The 22,572-nt window shown below is 41.2% G+C and overlaps 1 protein-coding gene across 6 annotated transcripts in view; it reads right to left on the reverse strand.

Moving 5' to 3' along the window:
- GOLGB1 (golgin B1) overlaps positions 1-22,572 on the reverse strand; it is an 82,181-nt gene that overhangs the window by 32,677 nt on the left and 26,932 nt on the right. For 2 of the 6 annotated variants that reach the window (XM_062208804.1, XM_062208785.1), the window contains 7 exons: positions 22,374-22,499; positions 19,015-19,137; positions 17,741-17,854; positions 13,981-14,383; positions 11,580-11,695; positions 3,449-3,563; positions 611-681 (listed from right to left, as the gene is read on the reverse strand). In XM_062208804.1, the coding sequence (XP_062064788.1) occupies positions 611-681; positions 3,449-3,563; positions 11,580-11,695; positions 13,981-14,383; positions 17,741-17,854; positions 19,015-19,137; positions 22,374-22,499 (1,068 nt within the window). The remainder of the gene's footprint in view (positions 1-610; positions 682-3,448; positions 3,564-11,579; positions 11,696-13,980; positions 14,384-17,740; positions 17,855-19,014; positions 19,138-22,373; positions 22,500-22,572) is intronic. The other 4 variants (XM_062208801.1, XM_062208794.1, XM_062208810.1 and 1 more) reach the window with 4 other exon arrangements.

Genomic DNA, 22,572 nt, shown 5'->3' on the forward strand with positions numbered 1-22,572 from the left:
TTAGATATACAAAATAATTGAAATCAATGATAATGCAGTATAAGAAATGTATTATTAAATTCCAAGTAAGTAACTATTTATACTTGTGTTGGTTTAGGACAAAGAATTCCAAATATTCAGAGAGTAAATGAGAAATAATGACCATTATGAATCTCTCAAATAGACCCAATTTTTTTTAAAGATTACTTGAAAGGGAGAGTTATAGAGAGGCAGAGAAAGAGAGATCTTCCAACTGCTGGTTCATTTCCCAAATGACCGCAACGGCTGGAGCTGGGCCGATCAAAAGCCAGGAGCCAGGAGCCTCTTCCAGGTCTCCCATGTGGGTGCAGGGACCCAAGGACCCAGGCCATCTTCTACCACTCTCCCAGGCCACAGCAGAGAACTGGATCAGAAGTGGAGTAGCCGGGACTTGAACCAGCAACCATAAGAGACGCTGGCACCACAGGCAGCAGCTTCACCCACTATGCCACAGTACCAGCCCCTAGATCTCATTCTTTAGGTAATATACAATTATCTATGAACACTAGAAAACTGCAGAAATGTTCAGATTTGAAGTTACCTCCTCTTAATTTAGGCCATATTGCATTTATATTAAGAACACATCACTTACCTCTTGGACTTCTCTGTCTGCTCCAATTCTATTCTGAGCCTCTAGGAGACTAATCTGAGAAGACAGTTTTTCTGAAAGTCACAAAAATAAATATCTTTATAAGATATATGTAGAGTGTTTATAAAAAGAAACATGATTGCAAAGGTGAGGCTATCTGAGATATCTGAAATAATCAAGAGGAAAGAAACAGGCAAAGTAGTTAGGGGGAGACAAAAGGCTTATTTTATTAAAGTAAAGAAATGTCAGGAGACCAAGAAAGACATCAGATAGACTAGCAGTAGATGATTACCTTGGACCTGAGTGACACGTAACTAAACAGTGGAAAGCTTCGGAGAAGGATGACAGGGCCTATGACATTTGGAACTTCTGCACAATAAATCTATCTTAATTTATCCAAAATCCTGCTGTGTTCACAAAATATATTTTCTACTGAGATAGCATTTACAGTTCTCCTCTGTTTGTCGTGTCCCTATCTTGTTCATTTTACTCCAAGGTCAATTCAAGACAGCACATAATAGGTTCAGATATTTCACAAGAATACACGAGGAAAGAAGAGAGCGGTAGAAATGGCAGGGCAAAAAGGAACACGACACCTGAAGCAAAGGTCACCTACGAGATCAGACACAGAAGTCAATACAGAACATCTTGCAAGCTTCCCTGCAAGAAGGAAAGAGAATGAAACTCATATACTGCCTCCACGCTGTGTGAAAGCCACATGAATGGGACAGGAACTGTTTGCAAAACTGCCAAGTAAGCACCCTGGATAAAGTCTCAAAGAAGTACTTTGAGTTAGATAATGAGCAGAATTTATGATGTCATTTATTTATTAGTATGTAGCAGTGTTCTAACATAGGTGTAAAATACCCACTTTAGAACTAAGTGGGAAACTGTAAAATGGTTCAGTTGGAAATGTTTGCTTTAGAGTTGAATACTAAACTTTATTTGGTATTCATTCTAACTCCTAAAAGATAAAGCACAGTTAATTCAGTTCAGTAAAGCATCATTAACTATTTGTTAGTAAATCTTCATGAAGCAGATGATATCTGGGAGGAGATGTCTACATTCTTACCAACTGTCCATGCACAGTCAGGTAGAACAAAATGCTAACTGTTCAAGCCAACAAAACTTTATTCAGTAGCTACTCTTTGCTAGTACTATACTAGTTCTGAGTAAAGCAGAGATGAAACAAATTTTAAAAACCCTTGATCTTGAAGAGCTTGTACTTTATCTTTGAAAAGTTTACAATAAGTAAAAAGGACAAATATATAAACAGATCATTTTAATACAAAGTTAAAGGCATGCAGGGATGCTATAAAGCACAAAAATTCATGTCAATCACCTTTTGGGGATCAGGGTTGAATTCCTGAGAAGATAATGCCCTAGTCAAGGTCTAAAGGGTGAGTAATGGATATACCTCTAAGGGTAAAGCTAGAAACATGCCATGGACTCCAAATCCCATTAAGTTGGCAGGTACCAATGCCATCTTACTAGTTAAATGATCAGTTTAAGTTCATAATTGATCATAAAGATAGGATTAAGTGCCAAAGGGATCGCATAAATAAGACCAGTGTCTGCTAATAATAATTGATAGAATTAAAAAGGAGAGAATGATCCAACATGGGAAGCGGGATACACAGCAGACTCATAGAATGGCAAATGCCCTAAACAGCACTCTGGCCTCAGAATCAGTCCTTAAGGCATTTGGATCTGGCTAAAAAGCCCATGAGAGTTTCTCAGGCACAGAAAGCCAAGACACTCTGGCAAAAAATGACCTAAATGAAAGATCTCTGTGAGTGAGATCCCAGTGGAAAGAAGGGGCCATCAAAGAAGGAGGACCTTTCTCTGAAGGGAGGAGAGAACTTGCACTTTGATTATGGCCCTGACTAAATAAGGTTGGAGTTTGTGAATTCAAGAGGCTTTCATAGCCTTGGCAGCTCATGACAAGAGCCTCAGGTGATCACTGACATCATAAATAAGAGTGTCAATTAAATCAACAACAGGAGTCACTGTGCACTTGCCCCCCCATGTAGGATCTCTGTCCTTAATGTGTTGTACTATGAGAATTAACAGCAAAAATAGTCTTCAAACAGTACTTTATAGTTTCTGTGTGTCTGTGTGGGTGCAAACTGTTGAAATCTTTCTTAGTATATACTAAGTTGGTCTTCTGTATATAAAGATAATTAAAAATGAATCTTAATGAAGAATGAGATGAGAGAGGGAGTAGGAGATGGGATGGTTTGGGGGTGGGAGGGTGGTTGTGGTTATGGGGGGAAGAACCGCTATAATCCAAAAGTTGTACTTTCAAAATTTATATTTATTAAATAATAGTTTTTTAAAAAAATAAAGGATAAGAATCAGGCCAAAGAATAGGGGTAGGACCCTAAGCAGTGAACAGCATAAGCAAAACCCAAAGTGGTTTCTACTTTTGAACATTTATTATGTAATCTTTATTACTTCCTCCCACAAATTATTACCACGAATGCCCTTCCTTTCTTCATTTGTCTACTTAAAAATTTATCAGCATCTTATTCAGGTCCTAATCAAGCCATACTTCTTAGAAGATACCTTGGCTATTACAAAGGAATATAAATTATACAGATATCGGCAGTATTTGCAGGCCACACTGCAAGATGTTTATATCAGTGTTATCTTATGTAAACCTGGTACTAAGCTCTAATCACTTAATGAGTATTAATCTTATCTTTGATAACTACCAGTTCCACTATCTAAGATCTTTATTATCATAGAATCAGAGAATCCAAGTGTTTATAGCAATAAAAATAGCCACACTGCACAGAGGGATTAGGAGACAGAATCGTGGTTTTTACGTATACATACCATTCTCAGCTTTTAGCTCCTCCAGCTCTAAAGAACGAAGAAGCAAGGCTTCCTTTTCATTTTCTAGTTCTACCACTCTCTTCTGCAAAGAGGCAGTGTCCTCTTCAGCGACTGCCTAAATTGTAGGAAGACAACAAATTAATGATTCTCCAAGGAAAAACTCTTAGAGCAATGCTCAGATAGCCTCCAGCATGATTGTTGTCTCCAAGCTCCACAGGCACGAAAATACTTTCCAAACAGCATCTACTTATCTGCCTAGGTAATCTTTGAAAAACTGTTCTTACTTGATGACAAAAAAGAATGAAATGTATACTCAAACTTATTCATTGGCTTTTGAATTTGAGATTGAAGCTTGGATTACAGAGACAGAAATCCCAATCTACTGCAGAAGAAAGAACACTTTCAGGTTCACAGACAAATACCACATAAAATTAGATTAATGCAATTAAGTAACAAGGTCTCTCTCCTGAAGGAGAATGAAGAGAGGAAGAGAAGTAAAAGAACTATGTATCTCACGAGAAAGAAAGAGCTATAATTGTTTTTCCCTCTCAAGTACAGTCATGCCTCACTTAACAGTGGGTATACATTCTTGAGAAAGCATTGTTAGGTGATGTTGTAGTTATGTGAACATCGTACAAGCTACTTATACAAACTAAGGGCACACTGTCACTAAGCAGTATAACCTTATATGATCACCATCATAAACACAGTTCCGTTGTTGACCAAAACATTACGCAACACATAACTGTATGATAAAAAATTCCTTACACTTAAATTACACACATAGAAATGTGTGGTTTTCCTAACAGGCATAGTATATCTAATTATGTCCTCAACTTTAATTGTATGTCATTATGTTTTTCTTTCTCCTCCAAGAGGATTATTCCATAACATTTTTCATAAAATTGTGAATTTTTTTTTGACAGGCAGAGTGGACAGTGAGAGAGAGAGACAGAGAGAAAGGTCTTCCTTTGCCGTTGGTTCACCCTCCAATGGCCGCCGCGGCCGGCGTGCTGTGGCTGGTGCACCACGCTGATCTGAAGGCAGGAGCCAGGTGCTTCTCCTGGTCTCCCATGGGGTGCAGGGCCCAAGCACTTGGGCCATCCTCCACTGCACTCCCGGGCCACAGCAGAGAGCTGGCCTGGAAGAGGGGCAACCAGGACAGAATCCAGCGCCCCGACCGGGACTAGAACCCAGTGTGCCGGCGCCACAAGGCAGAGGATTAGCCTATTGAGCTGCGGCGCCAGCCAAAATTGTGAATTTTTAAGTCATAAAGGTGTCTTATAACATCCTTGACCTCAAACCTTCACGTTTAAAGGAATAGCAAGGGAAGATTTTAGGGCATATTTTGTTTTTGTGGCCTTTTTTCAGGGGGAGGGAGCTATCCTAGGGGAAATTTTCAGTTTGCCTTATATAGGGCAAGCAAAATTCCAATAGAATAGTCATAGGCATTTTGGGCTTGATGAATGAGAAGATGGACTTAAGGACAAACACAGTTGGCAGAACATGAGGAGAAAAATCAGAGAGGAGAGAAAGAGTATCAGCAAGGGTGAGCCCAAAATTCCCTGAATAACCTTGGCCCAAACTTCTGGCTGAATGATGAACTAGATGTTTTCAGTGAGGACTCAAAACGGCCCACATAAGGCAAAAATAACTTGTTTTGTTTTCATCAGTTTCACTTTATCTGAAACGAAGAGACGGACAGAGTTTTTTTTTTTTTTTTTTTTGACAGGCAGAGTTAGACAGTGAGAGAGAGAGAGAGAGATGAAAAAGGTCTTCCTTCTGTTGGTTCACCCCCGAAATGGCTGCTACGGCCGGCGCTGCGCTGATCCGAAGCCAGGAGCCTGGGTGCTTCCTCCTGGTCTCCCATGTGGGTGCAGGGACAAGCACTTGGCCCATCCTCCACTGCCTTCCCGGGCCACAGCAGAGAGATGGACTGGAAGAGGAGCAACCAGGACAGAATCCGGTGCCCCAACTGGGACTAGAACCCGGGGTACCAACACCGCAGGTGGAGGATTAGCCTAGTGAGCCACAGCACCAGCTGTCAGAGATCTTCTATCCATAGGTTCACTCTTTAAATGAAGAGAATCTCACAGATATATCGGTAATATTAAAAGGTTCAATATATTTATAACTGTAGTGTCAGAAGAGAGGAAGGACAGAATAAATAGAAAAAATTATTTTCAGAAATGGCCAAAATTTTCCCCCAAAATGGGATTATGCATATATATGAGAAATTCAACAAAAGCAAGCAAGAAAAAGACAACTAAGTACTTAACAGGCAAGACTTCTTCATCGAAAAAAATCTTCATCGAAAAATGAACTTTCCATACAGAGGGTAATAATTGGAATGACTATCTGACCAGTGTAAGTAATAGGGAATAGCAGGGAAATATACCAGGAAACAGTAGGGGAAAAATAATAATCACAAGGCAATGAAACATCTTTAGTGCCCTGAAAGAAAAAAAATCAATCCAGAATTATATATTCAATAACAAATATTCAAGAATAAAAACAAAATAAAGGTATTTTTTGTAGATAACTAAGGCAAGTTTTTCAGCAACAAGAATACGGTAGGTTGTTCTAGAGGCTAAAGGAAAATGTTATCATGAGCAAATACAAACATCAGAGAGGAAAAAGCACTGCAAACTGTAGACAAATGGGTAAATATTAAAGGCTATATTTGCCTCTTAATGTTTATCAAAACATACAAATGTTTAAAATATAAATTTTAACACTGTGTGCTGGGTCTTGTAACTCTACTAAAACATAGCAACTGTGGCATAAACAATAGGGCAAGGGTTTATGATTACAAGAGTCTACATTTTAAATATAGTAATACAGTATTAGCTCCAAAAGACAGAAAGGTTAATGACACATATCAATCTTGTTAGAGCAACCACCTAAAAATTTTGTTGTGGGATGGGATTCAGTGCTTTAGATGCCATTTAGGAGGCCCACATCCCAAACTGGAAGGCCTGGGTTCCAGTCCCAGCTCTGCTTCTAGCTTCCTACCAACGTGCACCCTGGGAGGCAGAAGATAACAGCTTAAATAGCTGAGTCTCTGCCACCCATGTGGGTGACCCAGATAGAGTTCCAGGCTCCAGGCTATTGCCTGGACTAGTGTCAGCTTTTGTGGGCATTTGGAGAACGAATCTGTGGGTGAAAGTTTCATTCTCTGCCCTCCCACCTTTCCTTTCAGATGCACAAAACTTAAAAAAACATTGTGTGTGTTTGTATGTGTGTGTGTGTGTGAGAGAAAGAGAGAGAGACAGAGACAGAGAGGGAGGGAGGGAGGGAAGAAAAGAAGAAGGGAGGGAGAAGGAGAGAGAGAGGGACGGGGCAGAGGGAGAGGGAGAGGCTACACCTAATAATCCAATGAAAGACTTCTGCTGACACTGAAGATGGAATAACACGTCCCCCCTTCAGCAACCAAAAGCACACAAGACAAAATAATGAAACAAAAGCTTATCAAACATATTGCCTCAATGCCGGCATCCAATATGGGCACCAGTTTGAGTCTCAGCTGATCCACTTATGTCCAGCTAATGTGCTTGGGAAGGCAGCAGAGGAGGGCTCAAGTATTCGGGCTCCTGCACCCATGTGGGAGACGCAGATGAAGCTCTTGGCTCCTGGCTTTGGTCTGGCCCAACCTCAGCTGTTGCACCCCTTTGGGGAATGAACCAGTGGACGTAAGATCTCTCTCTGTCCCTCTCACTCTAACTCTTTCAAATAAATAAAGTGAACCCCCCCCCCCAACCACCAAAAAAAAAGAATAAAAGAAACATCATAGGGTAGGCATTTGGTATAGCAGTTAAGATGCTGTCTGTTCTAGCCTCTAGAACAAACTTGCATCCCAAACCAGAGTCTGAGCTCTTATTCAGATTCCAGCTTCCTATAAATGCACGTCCTGGGAAGTAGCAGGTGATGGCTCAAGTAGTTGGGTCTCTCCCACTGCTGTGGAAGCTCTGGATTGAGTTCTTGCAGGCATTTAGGGATTGGATGGGAGATCACTGCCTCCTGTCTGTCTCTCTGCCTTTCAAATAAAATAAAAATTGAAATAGAAGAATCAGCCGGCGCCACGGCTCAATAGGCTAATCCTCTGCCTTGCAGCGCCGGCACACTGGGTTCTAGTCCCGGTCGGGGCGCCGGATTCTGTCCCGGTTGCCCCTCTTCCAGTCCAGCTCTCTGTTGTGGCCCGGGAGTGCAGTGGAGGATGGCCTAAGTCCTTGGGCCCTGCACCCCATGGGAGACCAGGAGAAGCACCTGGCTCCTGCCATCGCATCAGTGCGGTGTGCTGGCCGCAGTGGCCATTGGAGGGTGAACCAACGGCAAAAGGAAGACCTTTCTCTCTCTCTCTCACTGTCCACTCTGCCTGTCAAAAAAAAAAAAAAAAAGAAGACTCATAATGAAAATGAACAGGCAAGGCACAACATGGGAGAAACTATTCATCAAACATATCTGATAATAGACTGACATTCAGAAGATAAAAGAATCCCCACAAGTTAATAAAAAGATAAAGAATTATTTAAGATATGAAGACAATGACTTGAACAGATACTTCACCAAAAGATATGTAATTGGCCAAAAATCTCTAGAAAAACTGTTCAACATCATTTGTTATTACGGAAATACAAACTGAAACTGCAATGACATACTAGCACACAGCCATCAGAAAAGCTAAAAGTTTAAAAACCAACAACAATAAAAAACTAGAGATGTGAAGTATCAGGAGCTCTCGTATATTTTAGGTTAGAATATAAAATAGTATGACTATTTTGGCAAAAGATCTGATAGTTCCTTATACAGTGAAATATATAAGCAATCTATGATCCAGTAATTCTTCAACTAGTATTAACTGAAGATAAATGAAAACTTATGTCCACACAAATACTTGCATAAGAATGTTCACGGCAGCTTAATTCATAACAGCCAAAGCATGAAAAACTAAGATGACCATTAATAAGAAATCACAGCACAATCATGCAAAAGGAAAATGCAGAATATTCATAAGACGAAATATTTCTCAAAAATATAAACTTAATACACAAAATGGATGACTCCCAAGACATACTAAGCAAAAACCTTATACAAAAGAGCACATATTACGTGATTACATTTATATGATATTGCAGAAACAAAATTTACAGTAAAGGAAGAAAGAAGGATAGTTGCTGGAGTGAACTGCAAAATGGTATGAGAATACTTTGCAGGGTGATGGTAATGTAATATTATCTTTTTTTAAAAAAGATTTATTTATTTATTTGAAAGGCAGAGTTACACAGAAAGAGAAGGAGAGGCAGAGAGAGAGAGAGGTCTTCCATCTACTGGTTCACTCCCCAGATGGCTGCAACGGCCAGAGCAGTGCCGATCTGAAGCCAGGAGCTTCTTCTGGGTCTCTCACGTGGGTGCAGGGGCCCAAGGACTTGGGCCATCTTCCACTACTTTCCCAGGCCATGGCAGAGAGCTAGATTGGAAGTGGAGCAGCCGGGACTCTAACCAGTGCCCATATGGGATGCTGGCACTGCAGGCGGTGGCTTCAACCGGTATGCCATAGCACCGTCCCAATGTAATATTATCTTGATAGGGGTTTCAGTAACACAGGTGTATGCTTATGACAAAACTCAATGAGGGGCCGGTGATGTGGCCCAGCAGGTTAAAGTCCAACCTGCAGCACTGGCATCCCATGTGGGTGTCAGTTGAGTCCCGCAACTCCACTTCTGATCCAGCTTCCTGCTACTGTGCTTGGGAAAGCAATGGAGGATGGCCCAAGCCCCTGGGTCCCTGCACCCATGTAAAAGACCAGGAAGAAGCTGCTGGCTCCTGGCTTCAGATTGGCTCAGCTCCAGCCATTGCAGCCATTTGGGGAGTGAACCAGCAGATGGAAGAACTCTTTGTTTCTATCTCTCTCAGTAACTCTTTCAAATAAATTTTTAAGAATCTTTAAAATAAAAAACATGAATGGTATAGTCAAGGCTTACACATTTAAGAAATGATATATATTTGAGGATATAGACACGTTTACCCTATTGGACATTACATAAAGCAGACATGCAGCAAAACATCACATGGTACCCCATAAACATGTACAGCTTTTATGTCTCAGTTAAGATTTTTTTTAAAGATTTACTTTATTCATTTATTTGAAATGCAAAGCTACAGAGGGAAAGGGACATAGAGAGAGAGAGAAAGAGATCTTCTATCTGCTAGTTCAGTCTCCAAATGGCTGGGCCAGGCCGAAGGCAGGAGCCTGGAGCATCTTCCAGGTCTCTCACGTGGGTGCAGGAGCCCAAGATTGGACTATCCTCAGCTGCTTTCCCACGCAGATTAGCAGGGAGCTGGATTGGAAGTGGAGCGGCCAGTCTCAAACCAGCTCTCATAAGCAATGTTGGTGTCACAGGCAGTGGCTTTACCCACTACGCCACAATGCCAGCCCCTCAGTTAAAATTTTTTAAATTGTAAAAAAAAGAAAGAGAAATATCTCAAAAGAAAAAAACACTATACACAAATACTGAAATCTAGTCAATGGCATGCATGCTAAAATATTTAGAAATATATTAACATTTATAACTTTACTGTGCAATGTATAAAAAATTAAGAACTATGGGGTTGGTGCCATGGCTCACTTGGCTAATCCTCCGCCTGCAGCACTGGCATCCCATATGGGCACCAGGTTCTAGTCCGGTTGCTCCTCTTCCAGTCCAGCTCTCTTCTGTGGCCTGGGAAGGCAGTGGAGGACGGCCCAAGTGCTTGGGCCCTGCACCTGCATGGGAGACCAGGAGGAAGCACCTGGCTCCTGGCTTTGGATCGGCATAGCACGCCAGCCGTAGCGGCCATTTTGGAGGGTAAACCAACGGAAGGAAGACCTTTCTCTCTGTCTCTCTCTCACTGTGTAACTCTGTCAAATAAATTTTTAAAAAAGCACTAAAAAAATTAAGAACTAATGGATAAATATTTGATAAAGTAAATACAGTAAAATGTATGGTACAGATACATGTGTTCACTATAAAACTCTTTCACTTTATTTGAATGGTTGGAAAATGTCTTAACAAAACAATGGAAGAAAAGATTGAGAATGGGAGAACAGAAGAAATTGGAAAGGCAACATGCTAAAAACTGGGAAACAAAAACATTTATTGATACAAAGTATTGCCCAGGGACCACAGCATTCTGCTGGCCAATAGGTCTGTCAGTTTGGAAGGGCATAATTTTTTTTTTTAAAGATTTTGTTTTTATTTGAGAGGCAGAGTTAACAGAGAGAGGGAGAGTCAGAGAGGTCTTCCATCTGCTGGTTTACTTCAGAAATGGCCACAATGGCTGGACCAGGGCTGATCTGAAGCCAAAAGCCAGGAGCTTCCTCTGGGTCTCCCACGCAGGTGCAGGGGCCATCCTCCACTGCCCTCCCAGGCCATCAGCAGGGAGCTGAATTGGAAGTGGAGCAGCTAGGACTCGAACTGGCACCCACATCGGATGCCAGCAACACAGGCACAGGCTTAACCCACAATTCCCCATGGAAGGGCATATTCTTATAATGGAGATACATGGATCCAGTTATCCAAGCCTGACACTAGTCAACTAAGATTATCAAAGTAATTCCTCTTATTTTGATCTTCATATACCAAAAGCAGCCTTCTGGCAATTGTATTTCAGCTTTCCAGAGATATTTTTGTAGAAGAAAGCATATATTGGCCAATCAGCAGTCACTTGGCAAATAAATTTTTTATTGCTAATTAATTAATGGGAGAAACACAATTTCTAAGACAGACGTTCTGGTGCATGTTTGAACCGGCTTGTCTACAATAAACCTGATCAAATCTCAGTCTACCAAAACCCAAACTGACTTCTGAACTGGGAAACTGGATGACAAAGCAAAAGCAATGATTAACCTCTAATACAGATTGTTAAGGCCTTAGACTCATAAAGGCTGCCAAGATCATGGGACTTGTTAGCTAGTACTGAGACACTGAATTTCAGGATTCCTTATAAATAGAATTGTCCTCTTTACTAAAAAGTACTGATCGGCAGACAAGCCAAGGTTTATACCATTTTCTGGAATAATTCCTCATTAAAGCACCAAAGTAACAGATACAGCCAAGTAAATAGGTCACATCTGTAAGAAATTCACAATTACCTGTGTGCCCTCATTATAAACATCTGGCAAAGAAGTCTGAGATGCTGTTTCATGTTTTTGCAAGGTTGGTTTATCTAGAAATTGGCTAATTTCTTTGGATTTTTGCTGGAGTTGATCTAAGGGAAAGAAAACACGTAGAGGTTATAACTGCTTTAAGTCTGAAATTTATTATTATCTTCTAAGAATATATCACATATCATTTACTAGTTCAGTTCTTTAATAAAAATGACATGAATAACATTTCTAAACATTCTTTTTATTTTTACTTATCTGAAGAACAGAGAGAGAGATATCTTTTATGCCCTCGTTTATTCTCCAATGTGTGCAATAGCTACGGCTGGGTTACACCGAGGTCAGAAGTCTAGGACTCGATCTGGTTCTCTCATGTGGACGGAATGGACTCACAGAGTTAAGCCATCACCACTGCCTCCTGACTGAGCCTCGGCCACAAGCTGGAGCTGGAAGCAGAGCCAGGACTTGAACGCAGGCACTCTAATTTTCGATCTGGACTCCCAAGCAAGTGTTTTATTCATTGCAACAAATGCTTGCCCTGACTTTGTTTTAAAAAATTGTTTAAATGTTTCAAGAATCAAAGGGCTCCTTAGAGATAAATAGGCCATGACATTTTTTAAAAAATGTGTTTTCCAGGGCCAGCGCTGTGGCTCACTTGGTTAATCCTCCACCTGTAGCGCTGGCATCCCATATGGGGCCGGGTTCTAGTCCCAGTTGCTCCTCTTCCAGTCTAGCTCTCTGCTGTGGCACGGGAGGGAGGGCAGTGGAGGATGGCCCAAGTGCTTGGGCCCTGCACCTGCATGGGAGACCAGGAGGAAGCACCTGGCTCCTGGCTTCGGATCAGCGCAGCGCTGGCCTTAGCGGCCATTTCGGGGGTGAACCAACGGAAGGAAGACCTTTCTCTCGGTCTCTCTCTCTCTCACTGTCTATAATTCTGTCAAATAAATTAAAAAGTAAAAAAAAAAAAAATTTTGTTTTTCCTTCCCCCCTTGAAAAAAATGCTTTAATGGTTTTTATTTTCTTCACTCTCACACCAAGGTTCCACAGTGTGGTTTTAAACATGAACATGGTTCATTTAAGCGGCCAGCCCTCCAGACTTTCTGGTTAATGTTTAGTTCTTTGATTCAGGTTTTCAACTTAGTTCTTTATGAAATCTTGCCTTTAGATACACCCCAAACTAGCATTATCATTTGTGACAGAGGTCTGATAAAGTGGAGAGGAGGCTGTACTTTTTAAATTACAAATTTCTAAAATGTTTGTTATTTTTAGAGCCATGTATTATTTCTGTATTAACACACTGAAAAATTAAGTTTCCTTTAAATCTTCCTAAAGGATAAAGTTTTGTTTGTTTGTTTGTTTGTTTGTTTTTCAAAAGAAATTTTCAAAGCAATGAGATCCATCTTTAGACTTACGGATGACTCCATGCAAATAAGACTCCCTATCTATGCACCCAGATCTGGCCCAAGTTTTCCACAAAGTAATTCAAATTCCACTATTCAGTCCTTGAGAGTTCAGATCTGAGTCATGTTTCACATGGCATTCTATTTAATATTTGGAATACAAGTATCATTATCACTAGTGCTCAGTATATAATAACTATAATATGAAGCTACATTATAACTGTAATCAGAGGCAAGAAAAATGCAACCAAGGGTTCAGAAGATAGGCCTTTTTTTAATGCTTTTTTTTAAAAAATGAGAGGCATAGTGCCTAAAGTTGCTGCTTGCAGTGCCAGCATCCCATATGGTCACCGGTTCGAGCCCTGGCTGCTTCACTTCTGATCCACTCTCTGCTATGGCCAGAGAAAGCCGTAGAAGACAGCCCAAGCCATAGGAGACCCTTAAAAAGCTCCTTGCTCCTGGCTTCGAATTGGTACAGCTTCAGCCATTATGGCCATCTGGGGAATGAACCATTGGATGGAAGATCGATCTCTCTCTCTCTCTCTCCCCCTGCCTCTTTGTAACTCTGCCTTTAAATACATCTTAAAAATATAAATAAATAAAATGAGACTGAGACAGAGAAAATGCTCTCCTCCACAGGTTCATTCCCCAAATGACTGCAACAGCCCCCAACTAAAGCCAAAGCTAATAACCAAGAACTTAATCCGGGTCTCCCATATGAGTGGCAGGATCTCAATCACATGAGCCATTACTGCTGCCTTAGCAGGAAGCTGACATCATACGTGGAGCCAGGTATCAAACCCAGGAACTGTAATACGGGACATGGGCATCTTAACCACCAGGCCAAATGACCAACCTGAGATGCCATTCTTAACCCATCTATTGATTCAATTGGCTTGAGCAAATGATGTCAACAGATCCCTGAAAATATGAAGTATGAGCCACTAGGGTACCAAAGACATGGGCTTTGAAAGCAGTCAAATACTGACCTTCCAGCTGTTGAATGGCCTGGGCAGACTGATCTGCCTGTTCATTCTTATCTTGGAGGAGCTTTGAATTTTCATCCTTGAGAGCATCACAGACAGCCTGTAGCTCTTGCTCGGTCTGTTGAAGACTCAAAATGTGAGAGGTCTTCTCTTCCATTTCTGCTTTGTGCTTCTGCTCCAAAGCACTGTACTGAGACTCCAGTTCAGCCCGAGCATGGCCTGCTCGCTCAAACTCTTCCAAAAGATGATGCATTTTTTCCTGGAGGTTATGGAAGGACAATTTTTTCTCTGCCACTTCAAGTTCCATCTTTTCCATCAGAATCTTGAACTCTTGTCTTTCTGTTTCCACAGTGTTCTTTAAAGTATTACGCTCAGCTTCCATCTGCTGTAACTGCTGAGACAGAATCTAAGAAAAATGGCAAAGCCTCATGAGCCTAAACTCATTTCTTTGATTTCGGTAAGCAAAGTGAGGTGCCTCTTCCAGGTGAAGGATGGTGTTAAGCACTGGGCACCAAACCTACAATTGCATAAGTCTTTATTTTTGCTTCTTGACACTTTTGACAGTTTGCATTCATACATATTCATTTGTATCATCATCTTTTAATCTCCTTCTCACTAGAAAATAAATTCCATAAGAGGAGGGACTGGATCTGTTTCATCTCCAATATTCTCCAGTACCCTGAACATCTCTATTATACTCCATTATCTTCAAAGGTCCATGGAAAATATATATTATGAAAACAACAACACATGGATTTCAAGTTTTTTCACACCAAAACACACTTATCTTTTGATTCTATTTTTCCATAAACTTGTTTTTTTTTTTTTTTTTTTAAATAGGCAGAGTGGATAGTGAGAGAGAGAGACAAAGGTCTTCCTTTGCCATTGGTTCACAGTGGCCGCTGCGGCCGGCGCACTGCGCTGATCCGAAGCCAGGAGCTTCTCCTGGTCTCCCATGCGGGTGCAGGTCCCAAGGACCTGGGCCATCCTCCACTGCACTCCCGGGCCACAGCAGAGAGCCGGACTGGAAGAGGAGCAACTGGGACAGAATCCAGTGCCCCAACCGGGACTAGAACCTGGTGTGCTGGCGCTGCAAGGCGGAGGATTAGCCTATTGAGCAGTGGCGCCGGCCTCCGTAAACTCTTGAAGTCCCCTCATACTGAATCAATCGATCCAGTTTCCTTGCCCTCAAAGAACTCAGAGTTTGGGCAACCTGAAATAGGTAAGTCTGAAACAAGAAGGACGGGTTAGGTCAGCTTCTCAAAAAGAATCACCTAGGATTTAAATAATGAGGAATGAGCCTGGCAAACAGGCATTAAAAAGAGTATTTGAGACAGCGAACAGGCCTGGAAAAGCACAAATATAAGAAAAAAACCACAGCCATCAATGTAGTTTGGAGTTGTCAGTGGGCAAAGCTCTAGCAAGGCAAGGTAAGACATTAGGTTGGAAAGGTAAGCATAAGCCAAATCCTAAGGATCTTTATGTACAATACAGTTAGGGAACTTGGACTCTGCTCTTTTAAGCCACAGTTAGACCTGACTTCTGGATACATCCCCCTTATTGCCATATAGAGGATACACTGTAGGGCAGGGCAGGAAAACAGAGACATGGAAAAGCTTATCAGGAAGTACTCTTTGAAGTTTTATTTCTTCTTTCAAAAGGCAGAGTTACAGAGAGATAGAGAGAAATCTTCCACCCACTGGTTTACCCCCCAAACGGCTGCAATGGCCAGAGCTAGGCTGCTCTGAAGCCAGGAGCCTGGAGCTTCTTCTGGGTCTCCCATGCGGGTGCAAGGGCCCAAGGAGCTGGGCCACCAGAAAGTACTCTTTAGGTGAAGATGTTCCTGAGCATACTGATCATACTGATGAAAAGAAGAAGACTCAAAAAAAGTTCAAGAAGTAAAATCAAGCAGACCTTGAAATTTAATTAATTTTAGGGGTTAAAAAACATGGAGGAAACAAGAAAGCTTAATATGTTTTATTCGAGTGAATGGTACACTAACAGAGAGAAAACTACAATACAAATAGCTCTTTGGAAAATAAGTATTAAAGAGGGAAGATGAGTGTTGTTTTTGACTTGTTGGGTTCAAGTGCTGGTAGGAGATGCACATTTCAGCAGAGAACTGTGTGTGTGTATACACACACACAATGTTTGGGAGCCGGTAGCGGCCATAGTGATGGAGTCTCACATCTACCACAAGAGAGGATGAGAAAAGGATGTACACATTGATAATACTGAGCCAGTACACTGGGAAACACTGTTTAAGGGGCAGGAAAAGTAGTCCTTATTAAGTTAGTAAAAACAAAAAAAGAAATGTCCTAGAATTGTAGTAGGAAGAGAACTAAGAGAATATAAAGTTCTAACAGTCAAAAAATGGAAAGCTTCAATGAGTGATTATCAGCAACTAAATACTATAAAAAGGTCAAGTAAAGTATTAGACTTGACAATCCAGAAATGCTTCATTTGGATTTAGAATGATTCTCATAGAGTCACAGTAATTTTAGTTATCACACTGTGCTGCTACTATGTGCCAGACATTGGTACTAAGTACTTTTATACATTATTTAGTGTAATCTTACAACATGCCCATGATAAAAAACACTATGAACCATATTTACTGAAGAAAAATATCTGTTGTCTATCCACCAACATGGGGATGCATGAGTTCTCTATACCTGAGTTTCTTCTTCTGTGAATTAGGAATCGTTGCATAGGGTTGTGTTGTGAAGATTTATAATACTATAAACTAATATGTAATTCACCAAAGTCACAAAGAAGTAACTATATATGTGGTACCTATCCAGTGAGTGACACAACTAAGATGCGAACCTTGTGAACCTGACTATCTGATGACAGACAGAGAATGGCCTTGGGGTCAGGTTCAGGTTTTGTGAGGATGGTAGAAACGGGAATGTTTCTGTGCTACAGAGAAAGCCTTTCTCAAGACGGTGAATTGAAAATTAAGAAGACAGGAAACAGGTGACTTTCTCCAGCAGCATGCAGCTTTCAGAAGAGCAAGAAGAGAATGTGGACTACTGCACAAAATGCACCTTAAGATTTGGCCACCTGCACGTCAGAGGACAGGAACATAGGGAATCTTAGGAATGGTGAAAGAGTAGTCCAAATGGTCAACCTGGGTCCAATCAGGACAGGGAAAGGAAGGAGACCAAGGAAGAACACTCAAGCAACCAGACTCAAGGAAGAAGATACTGTAGGAATAAAGTGGAAAGATCACAGACATCAATCAGAATGGAGATCAGGACAGCATGACAAGGGAGATCAGGACAGCATGACAAGGGACGACAGGAAGGCTAACGCCAGGGGACGCATGATTTTAGAACATGAGCATCCTGATTACTTTGAGATTCAAGGAAATATTGCATAATGGGATCCTTTCAATCCACCAGAAAGTCAACCGACAAAAATAGGCAGAGAAGGAATGCTACTTAAGGCACAAGAGCCACTGAAGACAGAGGAGTAAAATGACGAGAAAGAGACTTAGTGGAAGAAAACACGATGTTCTAGAGAAAGCAGGACCCTAGATCTAAAACGCCAAAGGGAAAGAGTAACAATAACAATGTGAAATTTGTAAGTTCCATGAGGAAAACAGCTACGTTTGTTTTGCTCATCACTGTATCACCACCACTTAAGCATAGCGTATGTGTGGGAAGAATGAATAAATGGCTTCAATTCTCCAAAGGCTTATGTTGTGTTGCCTGGCAAACTGAAGTGGAAATGAATGCTTTCTCCAGGAAAGCAGTACCTTGTTTTTCTGTTCGGCAGCCGACAGCTCCTGCTGAAGCAGGTCCACGACCTGAGCACGGCCCAACAGGGCTTCCTCGTGTTCTTCAAGCTTTCTCTGCAGCACTCTCAATTTCTGAGACAATAAATAAATAAAAAGTTTTGGACAATATGTACTAACAAATGAATACTATTATATACTTACCTTTCTAAATGCCATGCAGATTTCTATACTTAAATTTTGAGATATGGAAGGTGGCAGAGAACAGAATGAGACACCAGCATGCCATGCTCCCTTTCTAGCCGCAGCAAAGACTCCAAAGACGTCGTCTCCACAGCATTGACAACAACCAAACTCAGACACAGGCAAGCCTCTGAATTAGGGAGCCTTTTTAATAACTCGAGAAAAACAACACAGATTGGCTTTCAAAATGAACAGTTAATGTCCTGTACCTAATGACATAGGTACATGTCTATCTTATCCACCAAAGAGAACATTCTCTGCAGGCTAGAACCACTCTCTTCTCCTAGTTTCATGCACAGGGCAGGCACTTGAAAAACGCTTGTTGAATAAATAAATCAATGATACACATATACAATTAATATGCTACTTAAAGTGATGACTTATTTTGAAACTTTACTTAATGCTGCATTCTGAAGGATTGTTTAAAACTTAGAAGAAGTTTTCACTCTAAAACAATTAAGCAGATCAAACATTAAGTACTATTGGAGAGCCTTTAAGTACTGCACTGCACTATACATTAAACAAAAACAAATACCTTGGTGTTAGTAGATAATGAACTCAAATACAATGAAGCCATTTTCAAAATCCACTCAACGGATTTTCTAAAAAAAAAAAAAGGTTACTAATTTAACGTAAGAGCTTGCGGCTGAAAAATTACTCCAATTCACCTTTGATTTTTTGGAGGTTTAAAACTGACTTCATTGATTTGAAGCGATGGCTCAGGTTTTCGATGCATAAAGGTTGCTGTAATCAGTAAACTAAAGGGAAATCAATTTCTAACTACATTCGCCCCAAATGTAGTTAGATGAGATGAAAGAAGCTTTTGAGTACCAACAATTTGATTAGAGGGATGATAGGCAAGGCGAGGATAAGAAAAATAAAGAACTAATATGCAGCAAAAGACAAGGACACCCAAAAAAAAAAAGCCACGAGGAGCACACCGAGACCAAGTGAGGAGCAGTGGGGAAGGGCAGTGGCTTGAAAGTGGCTGTGATGATTTCACTAAATGTACACTGAAAGTAGAATCACTCTGCTACGTGGTAGCAACACACCTGCTGCATCTCTGTTTCCACATCTGCCTGGGTTACTAACTGAAGCAGCTCATCCTCATGCAGACGAACTTGTGTCTCAAAGCGCGCATCTTTCTCTCGGACCACCTGCTGCATGGAACTCAACTGAAGACACATACCAGAGAAACTATGCAAGTTACACTCCCCGAATAGTGCACAAACAAAACTCATAGACTACTTTCAAAGACAGACACTAAGCATGGATAGACAGTAGCTTTGTAAAATTTTGAATGTCAAGGATGAGAATGTTGGAAGGGGACTAGGCCTGACAGAAACTTTCAATTGTTAAAAGCAAGCCTATTATTAAATTTAGAATTTACTCTAAATACAAATTTTAATTAAAAAGTATACTTTCATGGTTACTAAAATGCTTTAAATATATAAATATTGAATTTTTTAAAGTCCCCAAAATCCTAGAATATTAAACAGACAAGTTAGAGCTCTGTTAAACCCTAGAAACTTCTTTTAATATCATGTGCACGCTCAAAAACTTCTAGTATAAATGAAAATTCCAATGAACCTAACTTTTATTCATGATTCTCTAGACTGGAAATACAAATCTATCTAGTTTTATTTTCAAGGATTCCTTCTAAAAAAAAACTTAGTGTGCTTCCAAACACACCTTTTTAGATAGCTATTTTCAGGCATCTAATCATACTCATTTGTAAATGGCTTTTAGCTGAAAGAAATGGAAATAAATGAGCTGTTCTGCTTCACTGGTTTTATGTTGACATTGTGTGTGCCTGCTTATTCACTTCAGTAAGGACCATGGCTGAGCAGGCTGACCAGGTCTCAGTCTGCACATTTTGCATTGGTCTTCTCTACTGATATCTCAGTTTGTGACACCTTGAACTGACCTTGGCTCTCCTTGATTAGCTGACTTCTGACCTCACTATGAATCTGGAATCCTGTTTCAACTGTGCAAGCACATGAGACTTTTGTTAGCTGAACAATCTAACATCCTTTCCTGTAGCTATACCATATTCGGTTTCTGAGACTCTCTTCACACCCTCTCACATTAACTGGAACACCTCGCCCAGTGTGTCTAGAATATGTATGCATCATAGTTTTTCTCAAATTTTCCATGCAACTTGCCTTGACTGTTGCATTCACAGTAACCTTTTTCATCTCAAAATACTTTGTTAGGTGACAGGCATTGTGGCGCAGTGGGTTAAGCACCCATTTCAACACCGGCATCCCACATGGGTGCCAGTTCAAGTCTCAGCTTTTCCATTTCCCAATCCAGCTCCCTGCTAATATGCCTGGGAAAACAGAGATGGCCCAAGTACTTGGGTCTCTGCCAGCCACAAGGAAGAAGCAGATGGAGATCTTGACTCCTAGCTTCAGCCTAGACTAGCCCTGGCTGTTGTGGCCATTTCAGCAGTGAACCAGCAGATGGAATATCTATTTCTCTCTGTGTGTCTCTCCCTCTCTGTCACTCTGCCTAGCAATTGAATAAATAAACAAATAAATCATCTTTTTTTTTTATTTTAAAGCTTTGTTAATTTTCTGCTTTTTTTGGCACTTATTTGGGATGCTTTGTATTACAATGATTCATTAAGATGTACATATCTTGGCTTTCCACATTGTAAGCAACTCATAGGTAAAAACATTTTTGTATTATTACATCCTACAATGTATTCAGTATTTGTATATGAAAGGACATAGTAAAAGCTAGTAGGTAAAGGCCGGCGCCGTGGCTCACTAGGCTAATCTTCCACCTGTGGCATTGGTACCCTGGGTTCTAGTCCAGGTTGGGGCATCGGTTCTGTCCCAGTTGCTCCTCTTCCAGTCTAGCTCTCTGCTGTGGCCCAGGAAGGCAGTGGAGGATGGCCCAAGTGCTTGGGCCCTGAACCCGCATGGGAGACCAGGAGGAAGCACCTGGTTCCTGGCTTTAGATCGGCACAGCACACCGGCTGTGGCAGCCATTTCGGGGGTGAACCAACGGAAGGAAGACCTTTCTCTCTATCTCTCTCTCACTGTCTAACTCTGCCTGTCAAAAAAAAAAAAAAAAAAAAGCTAATAGATAAAATGAAGTTTTTAGGCCGGCGCCATGGCTTAACAGGCTAATCCTCCACCTTGCGGTGCCGGCACACCGGGTTTTAGTCCCGGTTGGGGTGCCGGACTCTATCCCGGTTGCCCCTCTTCCAGGCCAGCTTTCTGCTATGGCCTGGGAAGGCAGTAGAGGATGGCCCAAGTGCTCGGGCCCTGCACCCGCATGGGAGACCAGGAGAAGCACCTGGCTCCTGGCTTCGGATCAGCGAGATGCGCCGGCCGCAGCGGCCATTGGAGGGTGAACCAACGGCAAAAAGGAAGACTTTCCTCTCTGTCTCTCTCTCTCTCTCTCACTATCCACTCTGCCTGTCAAAAAAAAAAAAAAAATTAAGTTTTTAGGATATAAAATTGTAACTGTATACACAGCAAGAAGCCACCCATGGACAAAAGGCACCACTACTATGACAAATTAATAAAGTAAACATCTGATAGGTACATAGCAGTGCCATTTAACATCAAATTACATAGCTTACACTATTTTCTCATTACCTGCTCAGTAAGTAATATTCTGCTAATAACTTACCTTTCTATTAAGATTTTAGGGGCCACACTGTGGCACAGTGGGTAAAGCCACAGCCTGCAGTGCTGGCATCCCATAGGGCACTAGTTCTAGTCCCAGCTGCTCCACTTCCGATCTAGCACTCTGCTATGGCCTGGGGAAGCAGTAGAAGATGGCCCAAGTCCTTGGGTCCCGGCACCCACATGGGGGACCCAGAAAATCCTCCTGGCTCCTGGCTTCAGATCGGTACAGCAAATTGGGGAGTGAACCAGCGGATGGAAGACCTCTCTCCCTCTCTCTCTCTCTGTCTCTCCTTCTCTCTGTGTGTAACTCTGCCTTTCAAATAAATAAATAAATCTTTTTTTAAAGAAAGGATTTTATTTCAGGGAAAGAATGGACCTAATTATTTGTATTTCTTCTGGTTTATCTACCAGTCCATTTTGAACTCAGCCTGAGGCCATTCCTAAAAGTGTTAATCTCAGTTTGCTATTAAAATCAAGGTTTTAGACCTGTAGAAGTAAGAAACAGATATCATTTCGGCTATGTAAAGTTTACATCAAGGCAATAACACTTTTTGAGGTTTTCTGGTGCTTCCTAATGACATACTGATCTTCGACATTTTTAATTTTTCTACTACTACACTCTTCTAATGTCTACTCTAACACTCTAGCTACCATGCTTTCATCTACTAATATTTTAAAAAGTAACTGTCTGAATTGACTTGCCATATAATACTGTGCTTCATGATTCTTTATCTTCATGTTTATGAGGTACCCTCTGGCCCTACCTGTGCAGCTTGCTCTGCCTGCGTCTGGCTGAGCTGGGTCTTCAATGTGCTAATGAATTCCTCCTTCTCCTGGAGCTGTTGCTTCATCATTACCAATTCTTCCATTTCTGTAGAATTCTTATCAAACTGATGACACAGAGGAAAAAAATTACATACTTACTTAAGTATTAGCAGTCTAGTTATTTAACCTGCCTCTCTC

Source organism: Lepus europaeus, chromosome 2, assembly GCF_033115175.1.
Source record: "Lepus europaeus isolate LE1 chromosome 2, mLepTim1.pri, whole genome shotgun sequence".
In the NCBI taxonomy this organism is placed as follows: domain Eukaryota; kingdom Metazoa; phylum Chordata; class Mammalia; order Lagomorpha; family Leporidae; genus Lepus; species Lepus europaeus.